General features: G+C 35.5%; 2 protein-coding genes across 2 annotated transcripts in view; both read right to left on the reverse strand.

Moving 5' to 3' along the window:
* Positions 1-520: 520 nt before the first annotated feature.
* LOC109061574 (cytochrome b-245 heavy chain) lies at positions 521-7,334 on the reverse strand. The gene is given in 13 exon segments (XM_042766530.1): positions 521-711; positions 800-924; positions 1,038-1,184; positions 2,170-2,332; positions 2,908-3,161; positions 3,233-3,325; positions 3,409-3,541; positions 4,358-4,539; positions 5,636-5,776; positions 6,030-6,119; positions 6,235-6,345; positions 6,772-6,864; positions 7,110-7,334. Coding segments are annotated over 13 exon segments (1,695 nt in total). The 5' UTR covers positions 7,155-7,334; the 3' UTR covers positions 521-593.
* Positions 7,335-7,895: 561 nt separating this feature from the next.
* LOC109061575 (membrane transport protein XK-like) overlaps positions 7,896-13,512 on the reverse strand; it is a 9,972-nt gene continuing 4,355 nt past the window's right edge. The window contains exons 2-3 of the mRNA XM_019078674.2: positions 12,528-12,790; positions 7,896-9,534 (exon numbers count right to left, since the gene is read on the reverse strand). Of these exons, the coding sequence (XP_018934219.1) occupies positions 8,729-9,534; positions 12,528-12,790 (1,069 nt within the window). The 3' untranslated portion in view covers positions 7,896-8,728. The remainder of the gene's footprint in view (positions 9,535-12,527; positions 12,791-13,512) is intronic.

A 13,512-nucleotide genomic window follows, 5' to 3' on the forward strand; every position in this document is an offset into this window, starting at 1 on the left:
AATTGAAGTCCATCTACACATCCCACATAGAATTGCTGTACAACGTTAAATCATTTTAAAGGGAGCATACTATAACACTTTATTTAGTTAAGTATTTGACTTTGTTTTACAGTGGTGTGCCTTTTATTGTAACATTATTTCAGTTAATCATATATTGATATTCGGTTCCCTACCATATTGCTTAACTAAAAGATTTCATAAGGTTTACTGAACATCCACTCAAGAAAGAAGAAGCAGCTTTGAATAGCAGGATTGGTTTACACCAAAACAGTAAAATAACGCATTGATCTTTATATTACATAAAAATAAATTCTGCATCATGCACAGCCATGATATATCTAGCCCAATAACACAACATCATAATAACATAAGCCTACACTGCAAAAAATACTATTCTTAACAAGAATTTCATTAGTATAGGAAATAAAAACTTCAAAAAATCTGCCATTGCAGTGAGACAAAATCTATGTATACTCAAGATACGATATTTGAAAACAAGTTTGAATATCTTATGCAGTGGTTTAAGGATTTTTCAGTATTTTTTATTAGAAAGCAAGTTCTGATACATATGAGTTGACACACTTTGAAGCACATCAGAAGTTTTCTTTGTTGAATATAAACTCAGTTCCAGATTCAGTGTGTGAAATGCACTGCTTCCCCAGAGCTGTGGCCAAAGCCGTAGGACCACATAGAAAAACGCCTACTTTTGAACTGAAAGAAGATGAAAAAATATTAGATATTAATGCACAACAAGTGTAGAAAGCCTTAACACTGCTGTTATTTACCACACTCTACATACCCTGGGTGTTGGGTAGCGATGGCACTGAACTCATTGTCCCAGTTGGGTTTACCGTACCGGGTCTTCTGCTTAAGCCCAGTAATGGGATCATCTTCCGCCTCATACTGAACTCTAAAATGGGCCGCCTTTAAACAGTAATCAAAATGATGAGTGCCAAAGTTTTTTTTTTTTTTTTTGTATTTTAGGGAAGCTCAAAATAGTTCACAGTGTCATTAAACAAACAAGTCTTTTCGCCCACCTCAGCATCCTTCCAGCGCGTTAGATAAATGTTGTAACTGAGGAAATCGCTCATGTCTTTCTCCATCATCTGTCTTTCCAAACTCTGCAGCAGGTCTGCAAACCATTCGAAAGCCTGCGTCTCCGGACAAAGCCAATAGAAATAGATCTGCAAGGGTCAGAACATGAAATGTTTAACTAAAATATGAATGAATTCTTTAAGGCAAGAGTTTTTTTTTTTAGATTCTCGTCAATTTTAACATTTTAGGCTATTTTGCTTCTATAACTTGACTTCTTTCAGACTACTGGAAAGAAAACAATACACATTTAAGTTTTTATTTTATTACAGTTTATCTATTTGCATCTGCAGCGCTGAATTAAAATACATATCTTTAAATTACTTTTTTTCTCATGCACTGAGCTATAAATCGCCACTTACACTTTGGTTTTAAAAATTCACAGTGTGATGAAAAGTGATATTCAAAATCCCCCATGTTAAAAAAAAAACCTTTTACTTCAAGATGTCAAAATGTAAAGTGTTCACATTTTTTTTCTGGAAATTTAAGCAAATTAGTGCATTTTTAATTAGATAATGCCTCGATTGCAAATCAATTCCAAAAAATTTTAATACATAAGAATTGCATTAATGTACTGTGAATATTGTAGCAGTATGGTGATATCTACTACTTACAATTGTTACCATATTCACCTGTAGTGTTTTGCCTTAAAGCAACATTATGTAAATTTTGGCGGTCTAGTGGAAGAACATTCTAACCGGAGCTACTTCTCCAAGTTTATGTCTATGGTGATTCACGCAGGTATGTATTACTCCGCAGCGGTGATGACCCAACCAGGCTACAATTAGTCCAAAAATAATCACTTATTATAAATGTACCGTAGTGATTTGGGGATAAGACAAAAAGGCCATTTGGTAGATGAATTTATGATGTACTCGCTTATTGTATACATTTTGCTAATTTTAAACACAGCAGAAGCTACATAGTGTTGCTTTAAAGGCTATGATCCTAAAGCTGACATTCATGAGCTTTAGTGAATAAGACTACAAAATAAACATGGCATCTGCAAAGACATTAAACAAAGATGTTGTTCTGTCATTCAAAGCCTGAACAGCTAAACTTAGTGCTGTTTATCACCTTTTTGGTGAAGACATTTTTGTTCTCCTGGACGTGTTTGTACCACACAGACTTCAGAACAGAAGCGAAAGGTGTCACACCAATACCAGCACCGACCAGCATCACAACTTCATAACGAAAGACATCCTCACTGGCCGTCCCAAACGGCCCATCCACAGCCACCCTACACAGAGAAAAACAGACATTATGCACAGCAAACTAGCAAACTGTACATCCTTTGCAGGATGTTCCAAAAAAATAACTGAGCATTGTGTTGTTCACTTGTCATGTTAGTATTAGTATTCTTTCAGTTCTCTACTGCAGGAGGAAGACATTAGGAAATGCATAAGGAGAAATAGCAAGAAAAATTCACTCATGTTGAAATCAACAAATTGCCTACCATCTTCTGACCAGAAACCTGGTTTCTCCACACTTCTCTTTTTCTCAACTATGATTGTACACTCACATCCCTTTTTTACACATGTATTTTCCCATTACTATTACAAGCACTACATCTGTGTTATTCAAGAAACAAACCTGACATTAAAAAATACAGTTCACCTAAAACAAGCTTTTTATCATCATTAATTCACCCTTATGTGATTCTTCTCAAGATGATGTTTTAAAGAAAATTCTTGTCCATACAATTAAAGTCAATGGGGTCCAAAACATTGAAATTCATACAGGTTTGGAACAACATAAAGGTGAGTAAATGCTGACAGACTCCTTTAAATTACTCATCTGTCACTTTAATCTTACTTTGGTAGTGTCCAAGCATCTTGCACCACGGTTTTGTCACCTCCACAGGCCGTATAAAGGGCTTGTGTCCAATCTCCAACAATTCGGATATGCACGCTTAAGTGGTCTTCCTCCGGGGCAGAGGTCAAGGTAAAGGGATGCCACTCTAGCTGAGAGATGGACGGGCACTTGATGAAAACATACTGACCGACCTCCATCTTAAAGCCCTTCTTCTTCATCTGCAGCTCAAGGGTCTTGGATGGGTGCATCACAACCTGTAAAGTGACGTAATACAGTAAGAGGGGAAGACATCTATTGGTTGCTAATCAAATTTTGACTGACTAACCTTGGTGATAACCACTTTCTGCTGTGAGCGATAGAAGCGCACCAGTCTCTCACACACATATAGAATCATGGGGCCAACCACCCACTTCCATGTCTGTAAAGGAAGTACATGTTTTTGAGATGCATCAAAATGATTAAAGAAATGCTAGATGTATTTGTGATTATATTAGGATGTACCATTGGAGGATTCCCAGCAAAGACAGGTTCTGGGCAGTCTGTGCCATTTTTACCCCAGTCCTCAAACCGGCTGTGACATTCATCTGGTTTGTGCACTTTTACACTTTCTATAGTCTGGCCTCGCACAATACGCCTACACAGAAACACACACACTGTTATTGCATACTGTAAATAACGCATGATCATTTTCTAGCTAGCATTGTGTGTTTGTCAACTTGTATTATGACTGAGATATGTCATGATGCTTCAATAAAGGCTGCTAGAAAACCTGCCTTTTTAATAGTTTAAAACTGTATGTCTATCTATGTGTTCACTGGCATGAATGAGCAGAAATGAGTGGGTGTTTTCATTAGCAGTGAGCAGAAGGCACGCAAAAGGGATTGTGGAATTGACAGTGAGGTGAGCAAGCGGAGAGCGCAAAAATGTTGTGAACTGCCAAACTTTATACAGTACAAACAGTACAAGGAAAAAGCATAGCATCTAATCTCTATGAGTGACACCTGTCAAATACATTCCAAAATCTGTCAGATTCAGTGATTAAATCACATCTTACATATTACTACTTTTTTTTTTAATTCAGATGCAGTTTGCATGCTTTCATGCTGGATAGGCTGTAGCTATAGGTAAAAAAAAAGTGCACCAAGTTGATAACATATGTACACTACTGTTCAAAAGTTTGGTTTCAAATGACCAATCAGAAATCACTTAATATGCTAATTTGATGCAATTTCTCAAGAAGCATTTCCTATCATTAATGTTTATTTCAAAAAATCTAAAATCCAGCTGTAATATTTGATCAATTTAATGCATCCTTGCTGAATGAAAGTATAGAAGAAATAATTAACATCTATGAATGCATTTGTTTATTCAAAATAAGTACATTTAAATTAAACATAGTTTTAGTTTTAATTTTTAAAAAATATTTATATTAATTCATCTAAAACCTCACCCGACTCCATGAAGCACCAAACCAATGAAAAAGACGATGAACAGGTGATGGGTGAACCAGAACACCTCGAAATATGACCTTCGGATGACCTCCATGGAGGAAGTGATGATGAGGATGAGGGCGAGGGTGATGACCACCCCTGTCAGTCCTGCTATAGTGGTAAACATCACTATGGTTGGGTTCTGGGAAATCACAAATACAAAAATGACAACATAAAACAGTACTCAAAATATTTTACATTAAAAACATCATTACATTTAAAAGAAACAAAGATAAAGTAGGTTGCAAAATCTAAATTGCAGGCAATTTCAGACTACCATTACACTACCATTCAAATGTTTTGGGTCAGCAAGTTTCTTTTAAATGAATACTTTTTATTCAGCAAGGACATATTAAATTATTTCAAACTGACTATTTATAATTCTGCAAAATATTTCTATTTCAAATAAAAAATTATGTTATTTTTGAACTTTTTAGCTGAATCCTGAAAAAAAAAAAAACCTTCAAGTTTTCACTATTGCCAATAATAGATGTTTCTTGAGCACCAAATCAGCATATTAGTATGATTTTTGAAGGATCATGGGACACTAAACACTGGAATAATGACTGCTGAAAATTGAGCTTTGCCATCACAGGAATAAGTAACATTTGAAAGTATATTAAAACAGAAAACAATTATTTTAAATGGTAAAAACTTCTGAACGGTAGTGTATATAACTGCAGAGATGTAGTGTGTAGTTGTAAAATAGGCATCATTTTATTTATTTATTTTATGTTATTTATTAATTTATTCATTTTGCCCTAAGCCCACAAAATTGTTCAAATATGTCATAGCTGCTCTCAGTTGCAGTTATGAATACAGTAGATATATTTATATCAGTCATAGGAAGTGTGTTGGTTGTATTTCAACATGGCACTATAAATGTTTTGTTATGATTATGGGCTACTCCATCTCATCCCCTCAATGTTCTATTTCTGGCTATTGTCCACTGGGTCATCAAAGCAACACCATGGCAACTGAATTTTTTAAAATCGCGTGATCACAACAGCGGCAGCAGCATGATGGTTATGTGATGTAACCGTGGGAGGAAGTGGGAGGTTTTCCTGCGGGGCTGAAGTGAGATCAGTTGGAGGTTCCTTGCACAATGAACGGGGTGCTGCTTTAGAATCAGTGTTTTAAAGGGAACTTCTGCTAACACTGAGACTGGGAAAGTTATACACAAATGTGAGTGACTGAAATGAGTTAAAACCTTGGAAAACTTGTCTGGAAAGACTCACCGTCTCATTGGTTCTGATAGGATTCAGGTAGGATCTGTTGTCATTGTTGCCAATCTGAGAAAGCACGTAAGGGAGGTAACTGCTGTTGATCATAAGCCATGAATCCATCAAACTCTAAAAATTGAACAATTAAGCTAATATCTGGAAGAAAATAAAAAAATTACAATCATTAAACCAAAAAATCCATAAAATATCAAAAATATTATCAGGAAAAAAAAAAAAACAAAGCTGTCACTGAGGTGGAACAAGGCACATATTTGTACCTTACATATCCCACAAAAGGTACATATTAGTAGTATAAAAGTACATTATTACCTTTTGAAAGGGTACCGCCCCAGTGACAATTTTGAAAAAAGATTCAAAAGTGTAAATTAAGTTAACGTGTCTTTCTTACTGTACCTGTGTGGAGGGCAATCATGTAGGCCACTAGTTTGTGGAAAGTAAGATTTCTGTCCAGCTGACGGGCTGCAGTGCGGCTACAGTACTGTGAACACACACACACACACACACACCATTAATGAGGAGATTCAGGCTTTTTCACTTTTCATTACCTGACATGGATAAGCCTTTCACTTTCGCTCTGTTGCTTCTTTGCTGACCTGTATGGATCCGCGCAGGAATGAGAGCAGGTTTCTGCAGACGGGCAGCAGGATCAACATGCAGTTAAAATTCAGACATGCAGCTGGAGCTCTAGCCCATGAGAGAGCATGCTGAGAAGGAGAGAGAGAGAAAGAGTGAAAATTAACCATAGAGACAGGGGAAAGTTTCATTTCCTATTTTAAACTCTAAACGACATATTCACTGATTCATTAAAAAGCTGTATTTTGAGATATAATGTAACAATATATAGGTCAACATATAAACATTGTACTTTTCTAAATTCTGAGTAGAATCTAACAATACACTAGCTGAGTGCAATATACAAATATGAAAGGATATTAACAATATAAATGTAATATAATTAACATTGGAGTGTCTTGATATTATATTTAACTACACATTATACAGCATAAATTTAAAAAAGCACATTGACCTCAATATAATAATTTACAACAAAAAAATACAATAGAGTCATTATATTTGTATATTATTGAATAAATTAATTGTTTAAAATGTATAAATGATTTGACACTTACCCCAAGGATGACTCTAGTATAATAGTATCTTTCAACCAGAAATGCCAAGTAAAAGTGCACAAAGAGAAACACATTGATGCCAAGCCATACCAGCTGAAAAAACAGAATGAATGGTGTTTGAGAAGTTTTGCAGACTGATGAAGTAATTATATAAAGTATAGTGCATCAAAAGTATCTCTGTTCGTCAGTATATTTAACAAATAAAAAATAATGTGCCAAACACAAACAAAAAGCAATTGAAAACAATTAAGAACTTTAAAACCCAAAGAGAATAAAGATTTAAAAAGAATTAAAAAGTTAATTCAGTTTAAGAAACCAAACCTAAAAGCATAGCTTACAATAACAAAAATGGATAGTCCTTCATTTGCAGCAAAGTTCCCCATGATGTTGAGCTATGGAGAAAGAGAAGATCAAGTGAAGTGAGGATGAAAGATTTTGAAGAAAGCCACAAGACAAAAAGGGAATTGGTTTATAAAGCAGAGAAGCAAATCAGGAAATATTGTCACAACTGTGAGCCCATGAGAAAACATCAAGCAAAGGTCCTCAAACTGAAGTGGATGGTCAGATGATCTCTCAGTTCTCTTCCTGCTTTATCGTCAAGCCTGCCATCTAGTTTTTTATTTTATTTTTTATGTTAGTTGTTGTACTGTCAAAACTGTTATGGTTATATGATTTAAATAATATTCCTGCATTTGTTACAATCTTTCTCTTGAAGCGTTTATAACTGTAAATGGGTTTTAACTGAAGTTATCAGAAACAAATGAAAAAAAAGACAACTGACCTCACACATAGAAGGCATAAATACAAAAAGATATGTTTCTTAATAAATAACGAGGAAAACTGCAAAAAGGAAAATCAATAAACCATGTGTACCTTCATGCACAACATATCATTCTCCTTTATTTTTATTTTTTTAATGGGTTTAGCTGACAGTTGCACATATCAAAAGCAGTGAGGCGATCTATACAGTGCTGTAGGACAAATTTTGAGGGAGTTTCCAGATGTAACATGATCACAAAGTCTTGCACAATGAAGAAACTCAAACCATTCATCTCCCCACAGGGGGGCAGTAAAGTTAGAATACAATCATCTACTGCCCTCAATGAAAATAATTTTTTTTTTTCACTTTTTGTAGAAAAAATCTGAATAATGTGTAAAAGTTTAAAAACAGGAGTGTAAACAAAGAAAGAAAAAACAATCAATTAAATCATTCTTTGCAGGATTATGAAGGTCCTGGCAACCCAACTGTCCATAAAAATTCTCACAATCCAAAAGTCCTTACATTTTGAAAGCAATTCTGAATTGCTTGACTTTAGGCCATATGTAATCATATGATAGGACACTATCATATGACCAATCGGGACTCATTTCAGTCTTATACGCAGTATGAACAGATTAATAAGATAAACTAGAAGAAATTATTAATAATGAATCTTAGAGGTTGTCAAACATTTTTCAGAAAGCAATGGCCTCAAGGTGGTGGAAAATTCAACAGCTTATAACTCAAGCAAATGCAATTTTTTAAATAAATCTGCTTTAAATACTCCAGACACATAGACAGCGTAGAAGCTATGACATTATTAAAACCAACACCGACATAGCGCTCCCACATCACATGACAAAAGCAGCGGTTCCATCTTGTTAGGAAATTTCACATGCACTTCAGTGGAACATGCTGGCTCGTTTGCCTTATAAACAAAACAAGTATAAGTATATTCACTTTTCCATTTCACAAGTATCAAGGCAGAAATCCAACATTTTAATTTAATTTCTCCCTTTTGATCCTTAAAAGGGCACTTCATGAGGTAAAGGTACTGTCATAATTTATTCACTCTCATGATCCAAATGAAAAAAAAAAAAACATTCTGTTGAACGCAAGAGAAAATATTTAATATAAGAGAATTGTTCTTGTCCATGCAATGAATATCAGTGAAAAAAACTGCAAAATGTGCTTTGCTCACACTGTGCCGCACAAACTCTGCCCGATGTCCCCTTTGGTAACGCTGGGTGGATCATCTCCAACGTCTTTCCCTGGTGGCTTGGTTCTCATGGAGCCAGACTGGGAAAGCATCCCACGGAGCAGGCAGAGGGATCCACAGCACTCCCAAAAGCCCTGGGCTGGACTTGATGAGAAGAGTTGCCTGCATGGGTGGCAAAACTGGTAAAAGAGCAACATAAAGAACACAGCTGTGGCATAACCCAAAAACAGCGATAGTTCTAACACGGGGACATCCACCCATTGGTAGAACTCAGTCCGGTGGATGTACCACATCAAAGTCAGCCCCGTGTTCTCGGCAAAACGGAGGGAATAATACACAGTGAGGCGCCTCCATGCCTGACCCTTATCAATCAGATCCGGGTCGTCCAATCTGAGCTGAACGGCAGACCAGCAGAACACGTTGATCCCGGCATACAGGAAGGTCAGCATGCAGAGGACAATAGTGGTCCCGACACGGGTCAATGTCTTCTCAATGTTCTCTGGGAATGGAGAGCGGCTGCTCCAGAAGAGAACCCACGGGTGCAGAAAGAACAGGACGAAGTTTGCCGACACCACCGGAAGCACCCATACCTTCAACACGGAGCTGAAGAGGACCAGAACGGCCACGCGTGTGGCAATCTCGAACCCTCGCCACAGAAACACACACAGGTATGCCAATGGATGCACGGAGACTTCATAATCATCATAACGTATCTTTATGGCGAGAATGTTGCAGCGTAGGGCTCCATATACAATTGAGAGAAGGGAAATGACCATCAGTGTACCTGGCAGAGAGCAAAAAGAGTGAAACATGATTAAATCCAATACAAACATACTTTGTGGTAAAAAGCAACTCAAAGCTTTTGCATCAGATGACCGGATTTGGAATAAAAACACTCTACTGTGTGTTGAGGCCCAAACATACAGAAATATATATACATATATATATACATATATATATATATATATATATATATATATATATATATATACACACATATATATATATATATATATATATATACATATATATATATATATATATATATATATATACCTATACATACATATATATATATATATATATATACACATATATATATATACATATATATATATATATATATATATATATATATATATACATATATATATATATATACACATATATATATAATATATATATATATATATATATATATATATATATATATATATATATATATAATATATATATATTATTCTCCCTTATTTCCTATGTCAAGAAATGATTTGATATCTCCCTTATTTCCAAGTTGCTCACAGAAAAGTAAAAATAAATAAATGTAAAAATAAATACGGTCATAAATACATGTGGGAATAAATAAATATAAAAATGCATAAATAAATAAATGACTTGATACCTCCCTCATTTCCATGTTGCACACAGAAAAGCAAAAGCAAAAGCAAAAAAATAAATAAATAAATTTCTAAATAAATAATCATGGAAATAAATACATGTAGGAAATGAATAAATATTAAAATAAATGAATGCATAAATAAATATATAAATATATGTAAAAATTAATGACAGAATAAAAATAAAGTTAAATAAAATACAGAAAATAACACAAACGGAAAAAAGTGTTAAAAATAAATTCAGGACTAAATTCAATGAAAATTTTGTTTTATCAAGTCATTTATTTATTATTATTTTTATTTTGTTTAGGGCCTCCATTACTGTGGTGCACAACATGATGCCATTCGGTTACATAATTTACTATGTTGTTTACTATTGTTGTTTAGTAATAAAGGATAACAAAAGCAGATACCCCGAAGGCCCAAATCCACCAGTAGTGCAAACATATGGCCTCTACCAGCCTTCCATCTGATCTAAAGTCAGTCACCGTTTCATTACTCTATGCCTCATGGGTAATGGGGTCAGACTGATTTACTGTCCATTATGATCTTCCATCTGCAATACTGCTTTCAAGGATAGACTGCAAGGTTGTCCACACATTCCTCATGTAGAGCGGATGACTACATATCTGCGAGGCACAGTTAGGTCTATCATTCTTAATATTCAGTGAAGAGTGACAGTTGATGGGTGGGAAGTAAAATTCACATTACACCAAATAACAGCTTGCAAATGCTTAAGCTGCCAACAATATACAGTGGGGTCCAACAGTCCAAAAGAGACAATTTTGCTTGCTTTTGTAATATAATACACATTTTACATTTTCATTATTATTAGAATAACAATCTGGATGAAAAGTCTGTTATTGTTTGGACTGATTGCCTGTTATCACCTTTACCTGTTTTTGGACTACCCCCTTTAATAAATACTGCATCTGGATCCTTAGCCTTTGTGTACCTGTGCAGTTTAATGATATTGGCATTTATGATTATTATTTTTTTTTAATCCTAAAACGGTTTAATTCCATTAATTGAATGACCATATATTGTCATGTTTATGTAAAATCCTAAAACATTGTTTAGTTCCTGGTCTCCAAGTAATGTTAATAATAAAACATAAAAAAAACACTGACAGCGATTAGTATTGGTATATAATATTTATTATCCTAAATATTTATTTTCAGGTTTGAATAAATACAAAAGATTTTTCAATGTACTGTAGTTTCAGACTGTTTGACCTCACTATACATTGGCAGAGTATGTTTATTAGTTATTTTCAGTGACGACTTTGTGTAGGGCTTTTGGATATTTCATTAAATTAATTTGTCTGTGGTTCAGTTAATAATTTGTTTATTGCGAGTTGCATGTACAGTCTGAAAACACACTATTTTATTCTCAGAAACAAAGTGTGCATCCTTGAGATAACGAGGAAATAGTAGACAAGTGGAAGTCATTTCAGAGGCATTAGGCGTAGCTCAAGCATGTGTGTAGAATGTGTCACTGAGGGAAGCTTTTCAAATTTAGATGGGTGTCACAAGGAACAGTTCCATGTTTACAGGACTGACAGAGAGGTTATTCTATGGAGGAAACTTGGAGAATATGCAAAATGACTGTGCACTGATCGTATGGGTTGGGCAGAAACATGATATGCCTCAGTGATTTAAAAACCAATTGCTTTCCCTCACATTTAACACTTTACAGATGTAGTGGAGAATGCAGTAAATGACAAAACTCATTAACAGTGAAGCTCATAAGCTCATAAGCTTGCAATGCTCCACTTTGGGAGCTGTACTTTACAAGGCCAGATAACAAAATGAAAACAAAACAGATATTAAAAAAAAGTCTTAGTTATGCTCTAGAAACCCTTAAGATGATTTAAGAAGTTGTTCTCATTCTGAAAATGTAGTAGTTGGACGTTTTGATTTTTAAGAGTCACAAGAACTGGTATGTACAGTAAGTGATGTACAGGCAAAATAAAACGTATTCTTGTTGAAGAGACTTATTTTGTGATAATGACTGTCTGACTGTACATTATCCCAACTATTACATGACTACTTAAAGGAAATAGTTTCATTAGCTTACTTAAAATGTGCAGAAAGACTGAACATGAGCACAGCTATGTAGGAAACCATTTTCTTGGATAAGTGATCAGTTGCCATATGCAAGAGTCATTGTTCCGAAATATCTGACTGCTAAATCTCTCAACCAATCAGAATCAAGTATTCTGGATGGCCGGAAAAAATAAAAGTAATTACACTATGGCACTAAGCTTTCAGTTTCTCTAAAAGCCTTTATTAACCCAGTCTGTCTCCTGCAGCGCTCTATGTTAGGTGTGTCAGAATGTACTTGATATTGTTCAGTGTGTGTGTGTGTATGTTCTAACCTCTACCGATGGACACCCCTTTCTGCAGCACACAGATGTAGAGCTGCAGCGTGAGCTGGGGTGCAGAACCAAGGAAGGCCTGTATGACCGAGGTCCTGGCGAAAGCAGCCCGGTGGGTGACTAACTTCCCCTCCGCCTGCCCCACTTCCTGCTCCACCTCCTCGGTCTGTCCTTCCCGGGGCATCTGCTTCTTACGGGTGATGGTGACATACGGCTCCTCCACCTTTCCGGCACTACCATAGATACAGAAAGCATCCAGGCACCTAAAAGAATAAAACTGAATTTCAATGTTTGGATAAATGATTGGTTAAAGGGGTCATATGACGTTTCTAAAAAAGAACATTATTTTGTGTATTTAGTGAAATGAAATGTGTTTATGTGGTTTAAGGTTCAAAAAACATTATTTTCCACATACTGTACATTATTGTTTCCCCTCTATGCCCCGCCTTTCTGAAACGCATTGATTTTTACAAAGCTCATCGTTCTGAAAAGCGAGGTGTCCTGAATGACCAGCTATCAAGTGTGTTGTGATTGGCTGAATACCTCAAAGGTGTGACAGAAATATTACGCCCCTTACTATACTGTGATGCCGTGTCCCAGTGCGACGAGACAAAAACAATAAAACACATTATAAACGAGGCATTTGTTTCATCCAGTGGGGACATATTTACTTTTATTATAATCACTTATACTGTCTTTTTATGCATTGTGCTGCGTATCGAGCCACATAAACGTAAAACCATGTCTGCATTTGTGATCGGAGAAACGACAAACAACAAGCACTACTCTACACTGCTTAAAACTTGTGTTTGAATCATCAGTGGCAAATTCTTTAAATATGAAAACATACTTACAGGCTGTGAGTCAGAACAGCCGGCATTGTAGGCTACTCTGCCAGGTTTAGGAAACAGTCCTCTGTAAAATGCGCTGCACACATCTGAATATTTGGGTAAATACATCTTAACCACTAATTTCTAGTTGTTTC

The sequence above is a fragment of the Cyprinus carpio genome, chromosome A11, assembly GCF_018340385.1.
Source record: "Cyprinus carpio isolate SPL01 chromosome A11, ASM1834038v1, whole genome shotgun sequence".
NCBI lineage: Eukaryota > Metazoa > Chordata > Actinopteri > Cypriniformes > Cyprinidae > Cyprinus > Cyprinus carpio.